Genomic DNA, 24,671 nt, shown 5'->3' with positions numbered 1-24,671 from the left:
TGATTGTAATCTCGTATATCTGTTGATGTGTGTAGTCATTTTATTTGATTATCGTGTTGTTGTTTTGTCGTTTAAAGTGTGAATGTCTTTGTTTTAATGCACCCGAATGTTGCATTAAATATGAAATTAAAGTAAAATTTAAAATGGAATTTCATTTACTGATACAAATAAATTACATAGAGTGCAAACAATGATTATGTCGTGGAGCTTGTTCCATGATTGGGACAATGTGTTTTTGTGTGTCCGACTTGACGGCATATACTGCACTTTCTTTCCATTTTGTCAGTCATATTCATTTCAGTTGTAATACGCATGCTTTTGGAGAGACCCTTTTTCTTCCTTGGCACATGGTCGTTGTGCAAAACTGCATCTCCTTCATACGCATACCAATATTCCTCATTTGATACCACTGGAAAGATCGTTGTATACACCGAGCAAGTTTTCGACCCTGTAAACAGGTGAGAGGAGTGATAATGCATCGTGATGAACATGTAAACATTCCGCAATGACATGGGAGCAAGGCATACAAAAGGCTTGAAACTTTCCATAATGGCACCAACCATTTGATAGTAGGATCCGATATTTTTGTTTTGGCACCCCTCATTGTGGTCAATTGTCTCTTTGACATTAAAAGTGTTGTTGTGACGATCGAATATTGTAACCATATGGGTGTTAGCTTTTCTAGTTTCTACCTTCATAAATTTCATGCAGCCTTCACTGAACATTTGTCCTGATCTCAACACTGAACTCCACTTTTCACCTTTTTTCGCGAACAACACACCCATCCTAAAATAAGTTGATCTCGCCAAAGTGGTGATAGGTAGGTTTCTAATTCCTTTGAAGGCACCGTTAATTAATTCCACAAGATTTGTTGTCATGTGACCCCATCTTGATCTATTGTCAAATAACTTCGTCCATTTTTCGACTATAATATTATCAATCCACCTTCCCGCATATGGATTTGACAACTTGATCTCCCTGAGGTAATGTTGGAATGATGGTTGAGTTAGCGCATATCCCGCGTTCACAAGTAGCTTTTGAAGAGTCTTTTCTTTGATCTCCCGCATGAAATTTTATGCAATATGCCTGATACAGTAGACATGCGGTAGAAGGGGAATCATGTCAACCGTTATTAGGGTTATTGTATGCACTCACAATAGACTTATGTCTGTCAAAAAATCAAATAGAGACCAGATTACAGAGCAACGTGTGTTCGGAGATTCTTGAGAAATAAACTTCAACCATCAGCAGTCTCTCCTTCGACCAGAGCGAAGGCAATTGGAAAAATGTTATTGTTGCCATCTTGTGCCACTGCCATAAGTAGCGTTCCTTTATATTTTCCGTATAACCATGTTCCATCAATTTGAGTAATAGGTTTGCACAATGCAAATCCTTTGATGCAAGGTTGAAACGCCCAAAACAATCGATAAAATATCTCATTTCCATAGACACAAGTTTCGTCCGGGGAATACGCCGACAATCGATAAAATATCTCATTTCCACAGAGTTTTCACAATGAAACTTTTTTATAACTCGCACACAGTCTTCTTTTGTGCGAAATCTGTCATCCACTTTTAATAGTCCATCGAACTGCATGTATGGGTTGCAAAAAATATCCGATGATGGCGCATCTTCGTTCAAAGTTCACATTTGTCATGTGCGTTGGTGGACAGTACACATGTGTTGGAGGTAATGGCATTTGATCGTAATCTTTAAAATCATCGTTCACCATGTGATCAACTTCTATCTCTGACTCTTCTTCTTCTTCGTCAATGACACTGACTTCAGCTTGTTCGTCAGCATCAACATGATCAATTATTTCTCACTCATTTATCTGAGACTGATGTGGTTTTTGTTGCAAAATGTACAAATCAATATAGTCATACCCAAAATACTCATGAGAACAAAACATATTTTCAAGATCTTTGTCATCTTGCACCTCTACCTGACAATATTTGTGGAACTTGATTTTTTAACTTCCCCTATATTCTCTTTTTGAAATACAAGAAGTTGGTTTTTCTATTAATTGTAAATAGGATATTATCGGTGTTTCAAATTTGAAAACCATATACGTCACAATGGTACGTCTCATCATTGATGTGAGCGTTGATAATGTATTGTGGTGCATATGCCATTTACATTTAGTGTGTATTTGTTGTGAGTGTTATGTTGGTTTGAGACTTGGTTTGAATCAAACTAGGTTGAGGACATGGGCAACCGACTTTTTTTTAGCGGTTCAGATATGGACTTTTTGGAAAAATTCATGGGCTCTGATCACATCGAAATTCCAAGGCCATCCATCTACCCAAGAACCCTAACAAGGTCGTTATCTTGTACGGAATGGGGAAGGGCGAGCATGTGAAATTTTATTTGCTGTATGTAATGACATTTTATATTAAATAATATTAGTTTTTAAATAATAAAATTTTAAAAAAGTTTAGCATAACACTCATGAGTCACATTGTATGGCGCATGCACTATAGCAGATGAGTGCATGCGCCACCTCTTATGACACGTACATGCAAATTTAAGTGTATGCGCCACCCCCTATGGCGCATCCTCTCCGGGACAAATTTTTATTTTTTTAAGCCTGGCTAGTTACATAATTAATTTGGCAACATGGTTATTGAGGTAATTTTGCTGAAAAACCTGGTTATTGATGAAAATTTTGCAAATGTTAAAACATTGACCCCATATTTAATATTCTAAACTATTTAAACTAAATAATAAAACAAATGGGACTGATTTGGGGTATGTACTAGTGTCTTAATTATCTGACCCGTTTTATATTTTGTAATTGGAAAAAATTGAACATAAACTCAATCAAAGTGGAGTTTCTCCGTCAAATTTGGGACGGGTTTGAGTGGGTTTCACGGATACACCAAAACAGTATATGAAGATGCATCTCCGAATTATTTTTTAAAAAATTGGGGTGAAACTCAGAAAAGAGAAGATTGGCATGATTTTAAGTGTGTTCGGAGATGCATCTTCAAACACATGAAAGACGATTTCAATTTTTCAAGGGTGTGGTGTGCTCATATAAGGGTGGAAAAAGCATTTTCCAATTTTTGTGTCCTGTATTTTATCTGATCTTAGATTCATTTTGTCCCTTAAATTAAAAAGAATCATGAAAAAACTCTAAACTATCATGAAAAAACTCAAAAATTAATCGCTAAATTCGTCGTTAATTAGACGAAAAAGATTAACATGATACATTTTGAAGAGTTAAAACACTAAAATAAACCACGAAATTAACATACAGAACTAAACAAAATATATTAAACCTAAATTATAACTTAAAGACAAAATCAATTCAAACTTGAGAACACAGATATTTGGAAAACAAATTCAATTTTAGAGACAAAATCAATTGAACTTGAGAACACCGTTAATTTGGAAAACACCGATAGTGCAGAATGCAGAGCTAATAACACCATTGTTATAGGTCACACTGCTGGGAGTTGCAACCAGAAAAGGAATGACACATTTGTATACCATATATTCTGGAAAGAATCTTCAGCTAAAGAGGCAATTTAGCTAAAATTATCCTAAATATTCGAACAATCTTACAATGTGAATAAGGATAAGGGAGAAGCCAACATGTTTTACATATAGATGCCATCAAAATTCACTTCTAAGTTCTAACATTTTGGCATCATGCCATACGAGTTTATTGTTTACATGCATGAATGCCATCATTCAAACGCCGCAAATTTCTTCTAATACATACAACAACCTGAGCTCTACCCTCAGACACCAAGAAACAGTATAGATCAGTATAATTTACGGACTCAAGCATCCAAATGAATTCAAATGAGCATTCACTTCCAAGCTTTATTTCAGCATAAAAAGTAACAATTCATTCACTAGGTTACAAATTCACAATCGGACTCTCAGAAGTCAGACTCTTTCCACGATCATTGCTTATGCTTTTCATCGCTGCGGCAAAAATCTAATAAGGATGAGAATAAGCATGATTAATTATCCACTAATGTTATTATCAAAGTAGTATATGGTCAAAATTACTCCTCTATCTCAAAACTAAGCAAAGAAAGTGACTGATAATCTGATATTCAGAACAATGTTGTGATACCAATGTAGAACTTAAGAGAGCTAAACAAGACAGATTATGCAATGAAATTATGCAAATAACGAAAGCCTCGCTCATGTGTAGTATGTCCTAGCTATGAACGAACCACCATTTGTGAATTTGGTATGTTCCCTCGGTTACTACAAAAACATTGCGTTCAAACAAAGAAGGTAACGGATGCTTGCACAAACAAGACAGATCATGTTCAAAAACAAATATCCCCAATGTTGAGTGAATTCTAGATCTAATTGGTTGTAGTGAATCAAATATCTCAATATTGATTAGATTAATATACCACCAATATAGTTCATAATCATAAACCTATAATGTTAACAGTAATCATGATTTATTTATTGTCCCTTGGAGAAACGGGGTGATACATTTGGTGTAAGTTTTACACCAAATAAAACATTATTTCTTGTCTTATTTTTACATTATCCCCAGTCCCACTGCGTTTTTCTAGCCTTATAACTACAAAATGAGACTAAAATTTGAAACATGGAATGACAGAAGATATGCAATGACATCCATTACTGAAAGAGATACCTTGGATGGTGGACGGGGATGCTGCCTCAAATCTGCTTCTGCACCTGAAGATTGATCCTGCAAACTACTTCCCTCATACTTGTCACTACTGAACTTCGGTTTATATACCAGAGCACCCTGATGAAATTCCACATGAAGAAGATGTAATTTAGACAAAAAAAGGATACAAACAATTGTATTGTACAACAACAGCTATTAATAACTGGGAGTGGACTAATAGGAGAGGGTTTGTATTATTTTGCAGGAGGTAAGGAACAAAAGCAATTATGTAGGGTAAGCGACTGCTGACCTTAGTAGAGGGCTGAAATTGTTGTCTCCTGTCACCACGAGGTAACTGATGGTACGAGCTACCTCCCTCATTCACTTTACTACTGACTTTCACTTCCTGATCTAATGAGACGGAACCATCATTAAATTTCTCGTTTAACTCAGTGGCCTGTATATTGTCCTTTTCCGTAGACCTTTGATTTGGTTGTAAATAATCAGATCTAGCAGCTTGAGTCTCATCGTGATTAGCATTCATTTTGACGGGATGATTGTTTCGATCAATGCTTTGGGAATTGTAGTCCTTCTTTGCAAACTGAACAGCTGCGGCACGTGCCCCAGCTATGGCCAGACTTAAACTTGACGACTTGTCCACTTCAGCTGCTTTTAAATTACGAGTAAGCGCAGAGACACGACCCGGTTTCAGAGAAAATGGATCAGCTGGATCTGGAAGCGGAAATTTCACTGGCATAGGGCTATCAATCGGGACCAACCCTCTAACTGCACCTTCATAAATCTTTTCACACAGAAAAAAAATCAGCCTTAATTCCAAGCAAAACCAGAAAGAAAGATGTAGATTTGAAACCATAGTTACCTTTCTTTCCAAGTTATAAACGCCTTGGTAACCTCGCATCTCAAATGGAATCAACAATTTCTGGAATAAGAGAAGGAAAAAAAACTTTAATTCAGCATACACAGATACAGATACAAACAGAGTACTAGTTAGTTAATCCTATAATGACAGAAATGCACAGCAGTAGAAGGACACAAACCTGTGGCCGTTCACACAACCAACAATAATCAGTTTGCGCTTCCAGCCTTACCTGAAAAGAGGAAACTTGGGTTAACATAGTGCAACAAAAAAAACAGATACCTAGAAATCAATATTTATAATTCCTAATTGCGTGGTTGGTCTATCAGATATCACAACAACAACCAAGTCTTATCCTACTAAGTGGGGTCGGCTACATGGGTTAACTGTCGCCATAATGTTCTATCCAAGAACATGTTATCAGACATCACAATTGTCCAATTTTAGTTTTCACTAAGTTTCAATGTCACAAACTGCATCCCAAGTATTTATATCTCATTCTCATTACAATAAGTTCCTTTTAACACTAAAACTACACATAATTATGAGAGATCAAAAGTGCAATTAAGTTATTTAAATACAAAGCTTGGTAAATGATATTGACACCGTACCGATTCAGGAACCATCTCCCAGCCCGATAGCTCATCGCGATTTAAGCAGCCAACAACTTCAACACAACCTAAATCAAGCATTCAAGTTAGTTAATCGAAGTGAAATAAAACTCATACAAAAGTCAAGTGTGCTAGCTAGTGTGGCAGTAGTGGTATGAAGTATGCAATGTATAATACCCAAAAGCCTAGAAACAGGGTAATGTTGCGGAAAATCAATATCAGTAATCCCATGGAGTGCATAAATTTCCTTATAGAAATATTCCATTGCTTTGATTGTAGACTCCTCCGGAACTTTACCAGCCGCATGAATCCAAAGACGACCTTAACAAATCAAACAATTTCAAAACTTAGCATGAAAACTGAAAACTAGAAACAGATCAACATGCATACACAATAACTCAAAGAAGAAGAAAACCAAACCTGTGATTGGTGCAGGCCATGTTCTTCCTTCAATTCGCTTGATTCCATAAACGAGAAGAGAAGCCCAAGGCTGGTGCATAGTTATACAGGGATTTCGATAATTCCCTGAATTCGAACTATATCTTCTCATCGTTAATCTGAATTTCTGATTCTGATTATTTGCCGCAACAAAATCACTTTTTTTTCTTCTTCTTGTTGTTGTGCTTGTGCGAGAGTGAACACGAATTGAGTGTGATTTCTCGCAACCACTCTAAACTGTTTTAATCGATTTATATAGGTTTCAATAAAGTTTACCTAATTAAGGATAAGGAACAACGAACTCGTCCGGGTCAGTAATTTGTTGCATGTTATTTTGACTGAATTTGGCAATTATTTTGATAATCGATTTTATTTAAATCGATTTTAAATTATTTAGTTATAGTTTTTAGTAAATCTACAGAATCTAAGAACTTAAATTCACGTGTTCAATGTCTTGTACTCATACATATTGGGCATGTTTGATTTAGTTTTAAATGTCTTGTACTCATGCATTTTGGGCATGTTTGATTTAGTTTTACAAAATTAGTTTTTATTTGTATTTTTGAAATTGATTTTTATAAAACAAATTAATAAATTTAATTTATTTTTTATAAATTAAAAAATTAATTTTAAAGTCTTATTAAACAACTCAGTTAGTAATTATATAGATATGAGATGCAAAGACGCTACTTCGAATCTATGATGTTTTACTTGTTAAAATTATAATTTTTAAAAAAAATTTAATATAAAAAAGTTATAATAAATGGTGACCATCTAAAATAACATTTGAAAAAAAATATTTGTATTTATTTTTTATTTATAATTTATTTCTTATTTCTTATAAAAAAATTTTAAACAAAAATATATAATACTTTTTACAAGAATAAAAATAAACTAGTCTTTTATTTAAAATCTTGTTTCATATGAACATATACTAAAATAAATAGTATCATACCTCTTCAAATTGACTAAATTTAAATATTAATAAATCTACGAGATTAAATTTTATTTTAATATTTAACATATTTGTAAAAACATTTTATACATCATATCATATTTCAATTGTAACTTATAATAATAAATTTAAATATGTAAAAAATAGTGCAATCATATGTATATGTTATTAAAAAAATACACGAAATATAGTATAATACCAATAGTGAGACAAATTTATTAGATTTAAAAGGTTTTTCTTTTAGTTTTTATTCAAACATATTTAACTTATTAGATTTTAAAATGCTTAAATTTTTCCATTTGAAACGCGAAATCTGATTTGAATAGAGCTTGGTATAGGTGTAGTCATAGGCTCATATCAATCATTGTGACATATTTTTACTCCTATTTAAACATAAAATAATTAAATGTCGTTCAAAATAATAAAATGATTTTAGAGTTATTCCAAAGTAATGTTAGTTGAGTATAAACACAGTCAATCGTTAGTCAAATGTGATAATATTTTTTGTATGCCATAATGTTATATTTATGCATTTCATAACTAGTATTTAAACTTCGTCACGTTCGTATTTAATGTTCTTCAGAGTAGTTAAGAACTCATAGTTTAGGGATATGGTTCCTCATTCAATGTAATTACTTGTCAAACTCATAATCACTATAGAGAGCTATCAACCAAATTTTAGAGCTCGATAACAAATTTGGCACACTCGATAGGACCCAGAGTCAATCCTCTTATAAGTATCCAATCAAAAGGTCGTGACTATGCTTAATGTACCTACATGTGGTCTGGAAATAATATAAGCATCGTGGATCAATAGTCACTAATATTGTACAACATATGGTTCATAACAAGGTTCAATAAATGAGATAACTAGAGATTAGTTGAGTCAATTCATGTGACAATGTTGTCATGTCAACAACTTAATGACCATAACTATGACCATAACTAGTATAGTCAATTATAATATTTTCTTAATCGACTATACAATGAAACTCGCCTCTTAATCAATTATGACACTTGTATAATCGATTATGGGGTGAACTTACTTAATAATCGATTATGGAAGCCTTATAATCGATTATGTTTCAGATCCAGCAAAAAAATCATACTTCTTTAAGTCATAAGTGACTATGGTCATAGTATAATTGATTATGATTCATATCCAGACCTAAAAATGTTTATTTCTTTCACTAAATGTTTCAATATAAAAGGAGTACTTGTGAGTGTTTGAAAATACCCAATAATTATAAATATTACATTCTCTTTTACACTTTCTCTGCTTTAAATTTTCTCATATGCTTAAAATATCATTTTAGTGTTGAAAGAGCAAACACTTAGAATCTTGTGTAACCATTGTTGATGGAGAATATGAGGATTGCATTGATATAAGAAGGTGAAATTGAATAAATTGTTCCCCTAAAACCATTTTGAAAACATTTTATTTTACGAAATCAAAGTTTTATGAATTCGTGTGTAGATAGCAAGCAGAATTAAAATATAGTCGATGATTTTGAAAAAGATATGTTTCAATGTCTATCACAATTAGATGAGACAGTAAAAATTTAACACAACTGGAATAGATGAAGTTGCTTTGACAAAAATTGCAACAATGATCATAACTCAATTTTCACACTTGGATCAAATTGGATTTAGATCAATTAGTTATTCTATTTAAAAATAAAAGCCTTTACAATCATAATTGAAAGATATAATACTCAATGGACTATATTTATCACAAACATAAACTTATACAATAAATCACTATATAAGTAAGATAAAAATCTAAATCACAATATATTTTACAAGTGACAAACAAATTAAAATATGCAAAACTATGTAGAAATATAAAAAAACTATGGAGAAGATAAATGTACACCAAGTTTCTAGTGTTTCGGTTCATTCATCTTTGTTATAGCTTAATCCACTCTTCAATGCTTTCACCATTGAAAATTGTAGAGTCTTCCACTATTTACATAACTGATACGCAAAAGTATTTTTGGTACTACGAATAATCAACAACGCTAAACACTACAAGTCAATTACTTTGTCAACACAAGTCTAAATTGATTTTCTCTTTTGTTGTAGCAGAACACTGAAACTGTAAACTTTCAAGATCCTCACTTGATCTTGATCCAACAATCTTTATAGATACAATAATCATGCTCCAAGATTTCGTTCTACAATGACCTTGAGCCATCCTTTCCGGTTCTTTGTCTGAACATTTGTTCTCATGGTAATAAAAATCGGATCAGATTGCCCGATTGAATTGGTTGAACCATGAACCAAACCTGTGATCATCAAAACCTAGCAGCATTTGAACTTGTAAAAGACTAAAAAATTGGGTAAATGTGTCAAAACCAATTGTTTGAACTAGACTTCCTATATTATTATTTAAATAAAAATAAAATTATATAAAAAGTTATTTTATTTTTAGACAAAATGGTCCTTGCAAAGGCATACCTCTTTTAAGCCCAAAACATGGCTAAATTGAGTTATAAATATGCATAACTAAGATTTTCATTTTATAGAGTGATTTATACTTGACAATTTTTTTATAACCCCATGGGATGAAGACCTCTGCTAAAAAACCCTAAAATGTCCTTTTATTTCAGAGATGCATTTCTGAAATCACCAATTTTCACATTTTCAATTATTTCGGAGATGCATTTTCGAAAACACCAATTTTTGAGTATTTTCGAATATGCATCTCCGAAAGCACTTATTTTACGACGTATAGTTTATAAAATATATATACTTTTAAAAACATTAGTATATCATTAGTTTATTACAAAAAAATATTAACGTTAGTTTATAAAAAAATATTAACGTTAGTTTATTACAAAAAATATTAACGTTAGTTTATTACAAAAAATATCACTATAATAAAACATATAAATATTAATTACAGTAATAATTATTAACATATAAAAACATATAATATTAAAAATATAATATTATAAACTTATAAAACATATAATATTAAAAAACTTACAGTAATAATTATTAACATATAAATATATAAAACATATAAATATATAATATTATAAACTTACAGTAATAATTATTAACATTAAAAACATATAATATTATAAACTTACAGTAATAATTATTAACATATAAATATTAATTATTTACTTACAGTAATAATTATTTACAATATATAATATTAAAAATATTAACGTTAAAAAGTATATATATTTCATTAAAAGACATAATAGACTAATTAGTCTAGTGGAAATGTGCAATAAGCTTAACCAAAGGGGACGAGGGTTCGAATCTTGTCTTAGACAAAATTTTGGAAAAACTACAATTTGTAATTTTTACACACTCCACATGGATGCCACCTTGCATTGCCCAGTCAGCCAAACAAAGAAATCCCCCACGTCCAGTCAGCCAAACAAGGGATAGGGGGTTCTGAAAACAGAATCTGTATCTTATAAGGGGTGGTTTACAAAAAAAAAACTTCAGGGGGGCAAAACCGAATCTCGCCCTAATGGCAAGGGGGTGAATTGCTATTAACCCTAAATTAAACTAAGTTGAGTTTGCGTTATCAAACTTACCAACATGTATAGAAGTTATGTAGAGTTTTTCATTACATGACCACTCACTGATTCGAGGACACTTAATTAGTTTGTTTCTTTATACAATTACTTAATAAAGCACTTATGTTATATAGGACCCATTTGTTTTGGCTTTTTTTTAAAATGATTTTTATAGTGTTACTAAATTTTGTGAAATTTTTTTTTACAAAGAATTTTTTTTAAAAAGCTTCAAATGAAAATTTTGTTTGAATAGTTATTCTTAAAATGTGATTTTAGGTATTTCATCTATTTATGGGGAAAAAATTTGGATATCAAAATTTCAAAAAATCACTTAATTTTAAAGCTATTTCAAATAGATTTTCATAAAAATCATTTTTGAAATACAACTTTTTTAAAAAATTATGATTTTGACTAAGTTTTGGTCTTCAATTATTTATGTTTATGTTATAGGATGTCAAATTAAGTGTTTCATTTTAGAAAAAACGAATATAAAAAAATTTGTAATATTTTGAAAAACGGTTTTAGAAAATCTATTTTCAAAAATACAAAGAAAAAATCCATTTTTTAAAGCTGAAACAAACTGGCCCATAGTAGTAGGTCATAAGCGCTTAAGCTCTAAATTATAATAAATCAGTTGTATTCTTAACATCATCGGTCGAAATCCAAGGACTGTGATAGTGCAAATGAAAATGAAAAGTAAACAAGAAATAAACTGCTTTATGTTTTATGTATTAGATTACATGTTATTATTTCTATTGGACCCTTTAGGTACTTAATGTTATATTGGGCCTTGTACTTTAGCCCATGTGATATAGCTAGGTTATATGTGTTAGGTGTAATGAAATTTTGGACATGCTGTCTAGTTTCTGACTTAGTATGCATAAGAAATGTCCAAGTATACCTAGAAAAATCATCTACAATGGTTAGGAAGTATTTAAATCCGTCTAAAGATGGAACAACAATGGGACCCCAAATATCCATGTGAATTAAGTCAAAACATTTATTGGATTTAGTATTGCTTGTTGGGAAAGGCAGTTTACATTGTTTGGAGAGGTGGCATGTATGAAAGGGTGTATGTTTATGAAATGTAATATCAGGGAAAGATTTAGACATGTGTAATAATACTTCATTAGAGGGATGTCCCAATCTATGAGGCCACAGTGAAACAGGAATATTATTATCAGAAATAGTAGAAATGACATTGTTACAAGAGGTATGAGTTTTAGCAGCAGACATAGGTGTGCTATATAAAATGTACAATTTGTTAAGAGGGATGACTTGACCAATCTTCTGCTTGGTAGACACATCCTGTATGTAACAGGAGTTGTGTAAGAAAGTTACACTATAAGCAGAATTTTGGCAAAGTTTGGAAATGGATATTAGGCTGAACTTAAACTGAGGTATGTAATACACATGCTGTTGACTAAGAGAATGATTAATATGCACAGTTCCAGAAAAGTGAGCAGTCGTGTGAGTATTATTAGGTAAGTTAATATGCACAGGATTAATACAATGGATTTTAGAAAAACAAGTGAAATGGGGACAGACATGATGAGATGCACCTGAATCTAAAGTCCATGTAGAAGGGTTAGAAAGAGCATTACCTGTATGATTCATACCTGTTATGGCAGCTTTATCATCTTTAGGAGTGTCTTTCTTGGATTGTTGTAGAAGCTGCAACAAGTGCTGATATTCCTCCTTGGATATAGTGGGTAGTGTCTTTCCAGTAGCCTGTGTTTTCTGCTCAGAGGTGTTCTTAGGGTTCTTATTGCGGTAGCCTGGGGGAAAACCATGTTTGAGGTAACAGGTTTCAATGGTATGGTTAGTTTTGCTGCAATTGGTGCATACCATTGAATTTTTGCCTGAGCCACGACCTCTGCCTTTGGAATTGTTGTTGTTTGCATAAAGAATTGTGGAATTGGATGTGGAGTTGACCTGTTGTTGTGCGATTAAGGAATAAACACGACTGATAGGAGGAAGTGGATCAAGGAGAAGGATTTGGGTGCGATTAACGTTGATTTAAAATGTGAGGTGTTTTTATGGAGATGCATTTTCGAAAAAACTCTTTCCAAAATTTGGGATATTGGTTAATTCGAATATGCATATCCGAAATATCTCAATCTTCTAAATTTTACGTATCAAATTTTATTAACACACAAATTAAAACACAAACTAAATAAAATAAAGATGATAAACCGTACATTCAACCAAAAATCAAAAATACATCGTAAAATAAAAGAATATTAATATTTCAAATATGTCATTGGTAAATTAATCGATCAATTAAATGTTATTATATATATTAACACACAAATTAAAACACAAACTAAATAAAATAAAGATGTTAAACCGTACATTCAACCAAAAATACATCGTAAAATAAAAGAATATTAATATTCCAAATATGTCATTGGTAAATTAATCGATTAATTAAATATTACTATATATATATATATATATATATATATATATATATATATATATATATATATATATATATATATATATATTGTATTATAAAATAATTAATATTCCTTTTACTTTATTATATTAAATAGATATTTTGATTAAAATAATATATATTTAATTATATATTTTAATTAATACAATTAATTATACTATTAATACAATTGATTCACTTTGATTTTAAATTTTTAATCAATATTGAGTTTTTTTCCGGACATTCATATCTGAAAAATCCCAAGACCAAAAATTGGGTTATTTCGGAAGTGCATCTCCGAATTCAAAATTTTTTTCTTTAGAAATATAGGAACATTTATGAAATTTCGCCACAAATTCTTAAGAAGGAAGAGAGATAGATAAATAAATTGTGTTTTAGACTTAGATATAATAGATATATTACTAGTCTATCAATATGGGTCTAATAAAAATATATAATACTTTTTACAAGAATAAAAATAAACTAGTCTTTTATTTAAAATCTTGTTTCATAGGAATATATACTTAAATAAATAGTATTATACATCTTCAAATCGACTAAATTTAAATATTAATAAATCTACGAGATTAAATTTTATTTTAATATTTAACATATTTGTAAAAATATTTTATACATCATACCATATTTCAATTGTAATGTATAATAATAAATTTAAATGTGTAAAAAATAGTGCAATCATATGTATATGTTATTAAAAATATACACGAAACATAGTATAATACTAATAGTGAGACAAGCTTATTAGATTTAAAAGGTTTTTCTTTTAGTTTTTATTCAAACATATTTAACTAATTAGATTTTAAAAAACTTAAATTTTTCCATTTGAAGCACGAAATCTGATTTGAATAGAGCTTGACATAGGTGTAGTCATAGGCTCATATCAATCATTGTGACATATTTTTACTCCTATTTAAACATTAAATAATTAAAATGTCGTTCAAAATAATAAAATGATTTTAGAGTTATTCCAAAGTAATGTTAGTTGAGTATAAACACAGTCAATCGTTAGTCAAATGTGATAATATTTTTTGTATGCCATAATGTTATATTTATGCATTTCATAACTAGTATTTAAACTTCGTCACGTTCGTATTTAATGTTCTTCAGAGTAGTTAAGAACTCATAGTTTAGGGATATGGTTCCTCATTCAATGTAATTACTTGTCAAACTCATAATCACTATTGAGAGCTATCAACCAAATTTTAGAGCTCGATAACAAATTTGGCACACTCGATAGGACCCAGAGTCAATCCTCTTATAAGTATCCAATCAAAAGGTCGTGACTATGCTTAATGTACCTACATGTGGTCTGGAAATAATATAAGCATCGTGGATCAATAGTCACTAATATTGTACAACATATGGTTCATAACAAGGTTCAATAAGTGAGATCACTAGAGATTAGTTGAGTCAATTCATGTGACAATGTTGTCATGTCAACAACTTAATGAGTTCAACAAGGCAAAATTCAGGCATGATTTATTACTCAAAGTCATCTGACTTATACAACTGTAGGTTTTTCCCATATCAAACATATTCATATACATCACGTACCTTTTACTCATTGTTATTCTCAACCTAGTATTTTTGCCACGACAAACCCAATAGAAGGTGTAATGGAGAATGGTACACATAATTATGATAATCTTCAACTTTAACGTATATGTATGACAATGTCCACACTTGAGGTAGTGTGACAAATTGGTATGTAGCAAGTATCGTCTTATGGCAGTGTTACTCAAGCAAAACTATTTATCACGTTAGAGGAAACGCCTTCGGCCCAACAGTGGAAATTCAAAGACTAGTTAGGGACTATTCGGTTCATATTTCATGAGAATGTTTCTCGCTTGTATCAGTTAATTTGACATACACCTTCCATAAATAGATGAATCTGTATCACCCCTGGTGGGTTTGATGGTAACTCGATCAATAATCGATTATATTGATGAGCTCTCATGGATCACAAATTCATTTTACCAATGTAACACACTGGTGTGTAGAACTATTGCAAGAAACAATGTAGAAATTTGTCAATATCGTCAAATGGAAATCCCATACATCATATCCTTTTCCAATAAGGTTTCCAAACCTCCCATATAATTTGTGGCGCCAACCAACTATAGTTGAGGCTAGATCTCCTATACAATAACTATTTAGATCCCAATCTCATATATGATACAATCAATAATCATTTTGGATTCCAACTTAAGCCCGTGGATAAGCTTATCCATAGGAACTTATATTCAAAGTGGTGGGACATTATTGGTGCATTTGCCTTAAGGCTAAAAGACTCCTAGTATTACTAGATTTTTCAAGGAAGATTGCAAGTCGATAATGTAGTCTATTGAGAGATTGCTTGAGCAGTGCGATGAGGGGAACTAAAATGAGTTTCACAAACTATAATTATTCCCTTTATTATTGATAAGAATAACAATTTTTGTTGTATTTTTTCTCCCATCAAACTCGATACAGACTTGTGTAGACATTAAGGGATGTTTCCATGACAAGTTTTATTTGCCTCATTCTAAGGTAATGACAATCGATGTTATGACCCTAAAACAAAAAGTAGATGAAACAACAATCAACTTCATTAAGAGGTTCAAAAAGAAGGTTGGAGAATCTTCAGTCAAGTTTTCTCGATGTTGAATATGCATCAATGGCTATCAAAAGTACACAAATAAAGTTAAAAGAGAGTTGGTTGGATAGGCCTATCACAATTTGAATGCGCTAAGAAATTCATTTAGCAGATATAGAAGAAGTGTGTTACCCAAGGATGAGACTCGCACCTAGTTCGCGTTATTGATATGGAGAAATGTGACAATGTCTGATGCCATTATGGTTCTACGTGCTTAACATTTATAACAAGGTTTTGATGATGAAAAAGATATTGAAGCAAATATCATAAACATCAACAAACGAAAAAGAAATTATTAATCAAATAAACAAGCAAGAAGTTTTTGGTGATTGGTGCAAAAGAATCAAATGCTAAAGAACATCATCATGAATAAGTTTCATTTTCTAAAAGCTCGCTTATGTTTAGTGTTATACTCTTTTATTTTTTTACAGGACCCTTTATATAATATTAGGTGTGAATGATCTTAGAGTACTAACATCAAACACACACACACACACTCAAACTTTTTTTCAAAATTCATTTGTTTTCAAAACTTCTTTTAAAATTACTTTAGTTTGGGAAAAATTCTTTAAGACAAAGTATAGTCAATTATAATATTTTCTTAATCGACTATACAATGAAACTCGCCTTTTAATCAATTATGACACTTGTATAATCGATTATGGGGTGAACTTACTTAATAATCGATTATGGAAGCCTTATAATGATTATGTTTCAGATCCAGCAAAAAAATCATACTTCTTTAAGTCATAAGTGATTATGGTCATAGTATAATTGATTATGATTCAGACCCAGACCTAAAAATATTTATTTCTTTCACTAAATGTTTCAATATAAAAGGAGTACTTGTGAGTGTTTGAAAATACCCAATAATTATAAATATTACATTCTCTTTTACACTTTCTCTGCTTTAAATTTTCTCATATGCTTAAAATATCATTTTAGTGTTGAAAGAGCAAACACTTAGAATCTTGTGTAACCATTGTTGATGGAGAATATGAGGATTGCATTGATATAAGAAGGTGAAATTGAATAAATTGTTCCCCTAAAACCATTTTGAAAACATTTTATTTTACGAAATCAAAGTTTTATGAATTCGTGTGGAGATAGCAAGCAGAATTAAAATATAGTCGATGATTTTGAAAAGGATATGTTTCAATGTCTATCACAATTAGATGAGACAGTAAAAATTTAACACAACTGGAATAGATGAAGTTGCTTTGACAAAAATTGCAACAATGATCATAACTCAATTTTCACACTTGGATCAAATTGGATTTAGATCAATTAGTTATTCTATTTAAAAATAAAAGCCTTTACAATCATAATTGAAAGATATAATACTCAATGGACTATATTTATCACAAACATAAACTTATACAATAAATCACTATATAAGTAAGATAAAAATCTAAATCACAATATATTTTACAAGTGACAAACAAATTAAAATATGCAAAACTATGTAGAAATATAAAAAAAACTATGGAGAAGATAAACGTACACCAAGTTTCTAGTGTTTTAGTTCAATCATCTTTGTTATAGCTTAATCCACTCTTCAATGCTTTCACCATTGAAAATTGTAGAGTCTTCCACTATTTACATAACTGATACGCAAAAGTATTTTTGGTACTACGAATAATCAACAACGCTAAACACTACAAGTCAATTACTTTGTCAACACAAGTCTAAATTGATTTTCTCTTTTGTTGTAGCCGAACACTGAAACTGTAAACTTTCAAGATCCTCACTTGATCTTGATCCAACAATCTTTATAGATACAATAATCATGCTCCAAGATTTCGTTCTACAATGACCTTGAGCCATCCTTTCCGGTTCTTTGTCTGAACATTTGTTCTCATGGTAATAAAAATCGGATCAGATTGCCCGATTGAATTGGTTGAACCATGAACCAAACCTGTGATCATCAAAACCTAGCAGCATTTGAACTTGTAAAAGACTAAAAAATTGGGTAAATGTGTCAAAACCAATTGTTTGAACTAGACTTCCTATATTATTATTTAAATAAAAATAAAATTATATAAAAAGTTATTTTATTTTTAGACAAAATGGTCCTTGCAAAGGCATACCTCTTTTAAGCCCAAAACATGGCTAAATTGAGTTATAAATATGCATAACTAAGATTTTCATTTTATAGAGTGATTTATACTTGACAATTTTTTTATAACCCCATGGGATGAAGACCTCTGCTAAAAAACCCTAAAATGTCCTTTTATTTCAGAGATGCATTTCTGAAATCATCAATTTTCACATTTTCAATTATTTCGGAGATGCATTTTCGAAAACACCCATTTTTGGGTATTTTCGAATATGCATCTCCGAAATCACTTATTTTAACGTTGATTTAAAATGTGAGGTGTTTTTATGGAGATGCATTTTCGAAAAAACTCTTTCCAAAATTTGGGATATTGGTTAATTCGAATATGCATATCCGAAATATCTCAATCTTCTAAATTTTACGTATCAAATTTTATTCACACAAATTAAAACACAAACTAAATAAAATAAAGATGATAAACCGTACATTCAACCAAAAACCAAAAATACATCGTAAAATAAAAGAATATTAATATTTCAAATATGTCATTGATAAATTAATCGATCAATTAAATGTTACTATATATATTAACACAAAAATTAAAACACAAACTAAATAAAATAAAGACGTTAAACCGTACATTTAACCAAAAATACATCGTAAAATAAAAGAATATTAATATTCCAAATATGTCATTGGTAAATTAATCGATCAATTAAATATTACTATATATATATATATATATATATATATATATATATATTATATTATAAAATAATTAATATTCCTTTTATTTTATTATATTAAATAGATATTTTGACTAAAATAGTATATATTTAATTATATATTTTAATTAATACAATTAATTATACTATTAATACAATTGATTCACTTTGATTTTAAATTTTTAATCAATATTGAGTTTTTTTCGGACATGCATATCTGAAAAATCCCGAGACCAAAAATTGGGTTATTTCGGAAGTGCATCTCCGAATTCAAAATTTTTTTCTTCAGAAAAATGTGTATTCAAAAATGCACTTCTGAAATATAGGGACATTTATGAAATTTCGCCACAGATTCTTAAGAAGGAAGAGAGATAGATAAATAAATTGTGTTTAAACTTAGATATAATAGATATAGTACTAGTCTATCAATATGGGTCTAATAAAAGTGGGTCAAAATGAAAATTGTTCTATCTCGTTGTAATAACAAAGTTTTACTTCTAAAAAAAATTCAAACAATCTCACTGTGTATGGAATATTTCTAATGACTACTTAATGTCAAAAATTCAAACTAATTAATAATAATAGTTAATATAGTAATTTTAATAAAAAAAATAGACAAATCCACTTTTTATGATTTTTTATGGTGTAAAATCAAGATTATTAAATTTATTTTATTTACTATCACTCATTATATTCTATTAAAATTAAAACTAAAACATTTAAAGACTATCAGTCCGATTTCGGTTTAACCTCGATTAGACCTTTAAACCTTGAAACCATATATATTTCGATTTAATGACCGGTTCAATTTTGATTATCTTGTTTGTTCGACACACTAATGATTGAACAATTTCTAATTTTATTATGCATCAACCTTTACTCATTTCTACCGAAATCCTTAATGGATTATAGAGAAAATCTTTTTTTTTAGATGTCAATCGCCATAGGTACAAAATGAAATATTTATACAACAAAACTTTACAAAAAAATATTAGTTTCCCTAATGTACCTTGGATCTACCTTTCAAACTCAATCTTTAGAGTTGAGCACCACAATAATAGTTTCTTGCTTCGACATTGAAGATGATGAAAGTTACCTAAAGAATCTCATACAACACAACGTATATCTCACAATATCAACATTCTAGGAAGTTTTCCACAAGATTGAAACAAGGAGGAAGTGTGTTTCCATTGTCTAGAAAATTGACAAAAAGAGGTTTATATAGGTGTTAGAGGTTAAGCAGAAAAATGTGAGGAAAAGAACAAAGTGATTCAAGTCAAATCTCGAGGTTATGATTTGAACTAACAAAAAGAATAACTTGAATCAAGATAGTAAAAGGAGGGAATTCTCATTTTGATTTGAATCATAATTTATACTTATAATTTGAATCAGACAAAAGTATGATTTGAATCATGGTTGTTTTGAAAAAAATAGTCCATTGTCATGATTCGAGTCAAAAAGCCTTGTGATTTGTCTCAAGGAGTGTTGTCATTTGAATCACACATATCCTTGGTTCGAATTAGCTTTATAGGCGCAAAATTAAAAATTCAAATTGAAGTTTGATTCAAATTATATATATATATATATATATATATATATATATATATATATATATATATATATATATATATATATATATATATATATATATATATTGATTGGAATCATGCTTTCTAACTTGTGATTCGAGACAAAGTAAAAGATGTTGACTTTGACTAACTTGCTCAAGCTTAATAAACATATTGTCAAGGGTTCAAAACTAACTTATTAAATGTGAAGGTAGCTCAAGGTACAATTATAATCAAATAAACAACTAATACAAAATTATACACAAATTGAAATAATAACAAGTCAAATTATAGATAATTCAAATTAAATTAACATCAAAATAAAGATGATACCAACTCAGCAATTTCAACCATTGTTTTATCATTTCGATAAAAAATTGTAAAACAAGATAGGTTATTCTATTGAAGTCTGGATATTATAAAGGTTTAAAATTGAACATGAGATAAAAGTTTAGTATAATAATTTTGAGGGTTTAGCATGCGTTTAAAGCTCTGTGGCAGTGGAAATCTCACTGAGTGATCCTTGGGGAATGGAGTAGGCCTCATTGTTTTGGGTCGAACCAGTATAACTCTATTGCGTTCTTTCTTTCCCTTATATTTCACTTGATGCTGTTTACTTTTTGGATTCAACTTTATTCTTGTTATTTCTTAAAATCAATCCTAAAATCCTTCAAATTTATTTAAAGTTATTTAAATTTGTTTTATCACAATATACCCTTATTGTATTTGAAGTCACTTGGATAACAAGTTGCATAAGATCCTAACTTATGTTTAAAGACTTCAAACAATTCCTTAAACAAACTCCCATTTTTAAAGGAAGAAATGATAGTTTATCTAGATATCACCGACAAAGAAATTCAAGAAGTTACACCTCAAAGAACGATAAAACCCTTAACTGAAGTACTTGAAGGGAAATGAGTAATGAATGAGAAGTACAAAACCAGACACCTTGTGTATTCATCGTCACCAGAATGCAAGAGAAAACTTAAGCTTTGCTTTCATGGGCATCAGGCAATGGTAAAAACCAAATACATTATTGAAAGGTCTTAAAGAACCCATTTTTAGCAAGAGGATGATATTTTATGTGGTTGAACAGCCTGAGTATGATATCCAATATATACATAAATGAAGTATTAAATCACAAATACTTAGAGATTTTGTGGTAGAATTTAGTTCCATATCTTGGGAAAGCTTACTTATTTTGCAGGAGTCGAGCAAGATAGACCTTCTTATTAACAAGGGAAGACTACGACCTACCTAACTCTCAAAATTTTTTCCCGTATATGTGAAAAAAGAAAACTATCATCACTTAAACTAAAGATGTATAAGTAGTATTTTGGTCCTTTAAATTATTTTGAATTATTTTGTTCCCTTCTATTTTTTTGTTATATTTTTAGTCTATAAATTTTAAACATTGAACACTTTAATCATATACATTTTTTTCATGCTATTTTGACCCCTTAAGTTACATTTCACTTTATAAAAAACACATTGATGTAAAAAAAAATCAAAATGTTTAATATTCATAACATTAGGGACACATGTAGTCACTTTTATAAATTAAATAATTAAAATGAAATAATTTTTTTGGACCAAAGTGTATAGAGCTTGTAAGTTATATCGAGAAACAAGTGTGGATTGTATCGATGAACAAGTTAAGTCTCACATTTCTTAGAAAAGTGGAGGTTGAGCACTTTATAAATGAGATGACTCATATACCTATCACCTTAAGATTTTGGGTGAATATATGGTGTCTCTCTCACTTGCTTGGGTGAATCTTTATTCTTTAGGTGAGTGTTCGATCCAATGAGAATGTTCCCCCCACACGATGACCCATCAGTGGTATTAGAGTCGGTGGTTCGAGTAAAGGACCAACTCCTTGTATTGAAAGTCTTCCTAACACGATGGTGGTTAGACGACGTGTCATGTTATACTGCCTATGACGAGTAACTGTGTCTATCAATAGTGGTACAAGCGTGTCGATGAAAGAGCTTCTATTTGAGGAAAAGTATAATGGGTTGACTCACCCTTCAGGAGGAGATTGTTGAGAAACAAGTGTGAGTTTTATTGAGAAACAAGTGTGAGTTCTAAGTCTCACATTGCTCAGAAAAATGGAGGTTGGGCACTTTATAAGTGAGATGACCCGTATACATATCACCTTAAGATTTTAGGTGAATATATAATATCTGTCTCATTTGCTTGGGTGAGTCTTTGAACTTTAGGTGAGTGTTCTACCCAATATGAATGTTTCCTTCTCATTATGATCCATCAAGTTAATAGACTGAAATGAAACTAAACAAATTATGATCATTCTACGCAATTTCGTGAAACTCCACCGTTGACATCAAGTTTCGTAGAAGACACTTGTCATTGTAATTGACAATCAAAGCCAACTAAGATGTTGGAGTGAAATAACACTAAAATGGTGTACATAAGGGTCACATATGTTACCCTCATCTATGGTTTATGATATTGAGAAAATGATGAATTCTTCCTCATGGGGTACATCGTGATCTCACACATAGGGACAACATTAATTATCATTGGACAGACTTTCTATGGCTAATATCATATAGAGTATGAGCTTTTTAAATATCAATACTTTCAATCTTGATCTTCTTTGTAAACAAAGACGACATATACTCACAGAACTGAACACTGTTATCTCCCATATTTAAAGTGAACTACTTTCCGCTCACTAGTTTGTGCACTTTTAAGTTGAGGGCGCAATCCTAATTTTGCGCAGCGTAGTATTTGGAGTGCAAAATTTATCTTAAAAGAAGGAAACTTATGGTGCATAAGAGATGATTTAGATATAAATGTTTTTTAATGAGAAGTGGTCCACTAACAAATCTATTATTCTCCGAACACCTCATCAACTTAGTGCTCAAAATCATTTTTCTTTTGTGGTTCTTTATTAACCCATAACAAAAGGTGGAACTCTCATATGATAAACACAATTTTTGATCTTGTTAGTTTAAAAAAATTATAATACATCACTTTTTGACTCGGTTACCTAAGATATGCATGTTTGGAAACTCTATACTAATGAGAAATATTTGATTAGAAGTATCTGCAAATTATGTACCCATGATCTTATTGGCATTACTTTCATCATGTGATATGAACCTTGGACCCTTATATGGAAAATTCAAGCACCACCAAAGATTAAAATCACAATATGACGGATGTGTTGAGATTGCATCCTTACTCGACACCGACTTTAAAACAAAGGTATTGCTTTTCCAAATATCTGTATTTTATGTGATAATGGCATCAATGATTTTTTTGCATGTCTTTCCAAATTGTTACAACAGTCAAAATATTTGGCAGTAAACCTCATTTATTATATTATCCGTGAAATAGATAGCATTGGAGTCGATGCTCATGCGACTTTTTTCAATATTTTTTGAATTTTATCTATTGGGAATTGTTTTATTTGCCATTCTTATTTGGGGTATTTGGGTGGAAAGCAAGATCAAGCTTTAGAACAATGTTATCGAACAACAAGAAAGTTCTCAATAGAGCGGATACGTTATTCCAGCCATGACAAATTAATAAGAAATTCAAAACAAGACATCCTCTTTCTAATCAAGCTACTTATAGTAACAAATGGAGTAAGTTATCAATTAGCAAATTTAAATGTAATGTGGATGTTTCTTTTTCGTATACAAACAACAAAGTGAAAATTTGTGTTTGTGTCAGAAATGAACATGATGCTTTTATGTTAGCTAAAACTGAGTGGTTCTCTCCTATATGCGATGTTCGAGTGAACAAAGCTTTTGGTTTACTTTCGACTCTCAACCGAGCACACAACCATCATATGAAACATGTGGAATTTGAATCAAATGCAGACATATTTGTTGATATTTTTTCATTCCTCTAAAAGAGATTACATGATATTTGAGGATATTTTGTTCACGCATTTTAATAACCGTAGTGTGTAGTTTATTAAGAGACATACAAATAAGGTTGTCTATAATCTAGCTAAGATGACAATACCATATTGTATTCAACATATCCTGATGAGTAAATTATAATAATTTTTTTTGTGATCTATAATTTTCTCATTAAAAGAACCCAACTTTCATTGGAACAAAATTACAATAAAAATAAAAAACATATCTTACTAGAATTAGTATAACTTTAGATAGGTTAAAATATTAATCAGAATGATATATAAAG

The 24,671-nt window shown here is 30.4% G+C and overlaps 1 protein-coding gene across 2 annotated transcripts; it reads right to left on the bottom strand.

Moving 5' to 3' along the window:
- Positions 1–3,515: 3,515 nt before the first annotated feature.
- LOC131644189 (uncharacterized) lies at positions 3,516–6,873 on the bottom strand. Of its 2 annotated transcripts, none has more exons than XM_058914619.1 (8): positions 6,524–6,873; positions 6,281–6,424; positions 6,104–6,171; positions 5,674–5,724; positions 5,496–5,555; positions 4,926–5,417; positions 4,637–4,753; positions 3,516–3,952 (listed from the first exon to the last, which is right to left on the bottom strand). In XM_058914619.1, the coding sequence occupies exons 1-8, from the start codon at positions 6,651–6,653 to the stop codon at positions 3,872–3,874; spliced, it is 1,143 nt and encodes a 380-aa protein (XP_058770602.1). In that variant the 5' UTR covers positions 6,654–6,873; the 3' UTR covers positions 3,516–3,871. The 2 variants fall into 2 exon arrangements, with proteins under 2 accessions (XP_058770602.1, XP_058770603.1); XM_058914620.1 differs by having other exon boundaries at positions 3,516–3,939; positions 6,524–6,872.
- Positions 6,874–24,671: the final 17,798 nt, after the last annotated feature.

Source organism: Vicia villosa, linkage group LG1 (genome assembly GCF_029867415.1).
Source record: "Vicia villosa cultivar HV-30 ecotype Madison, WI linkage group LG1, Vvil1.0, whole genome shotgun sequence".
Lineage (NCBI taxonomy): Eukaryota > Viridiplantae > Streptophyta > Magnoliopsida > Fabales > Fabaceae > Vicia > Vicia villosa.
This window is presented reverse-complemented; position numbering and strand designations above follow the sequence as displayed.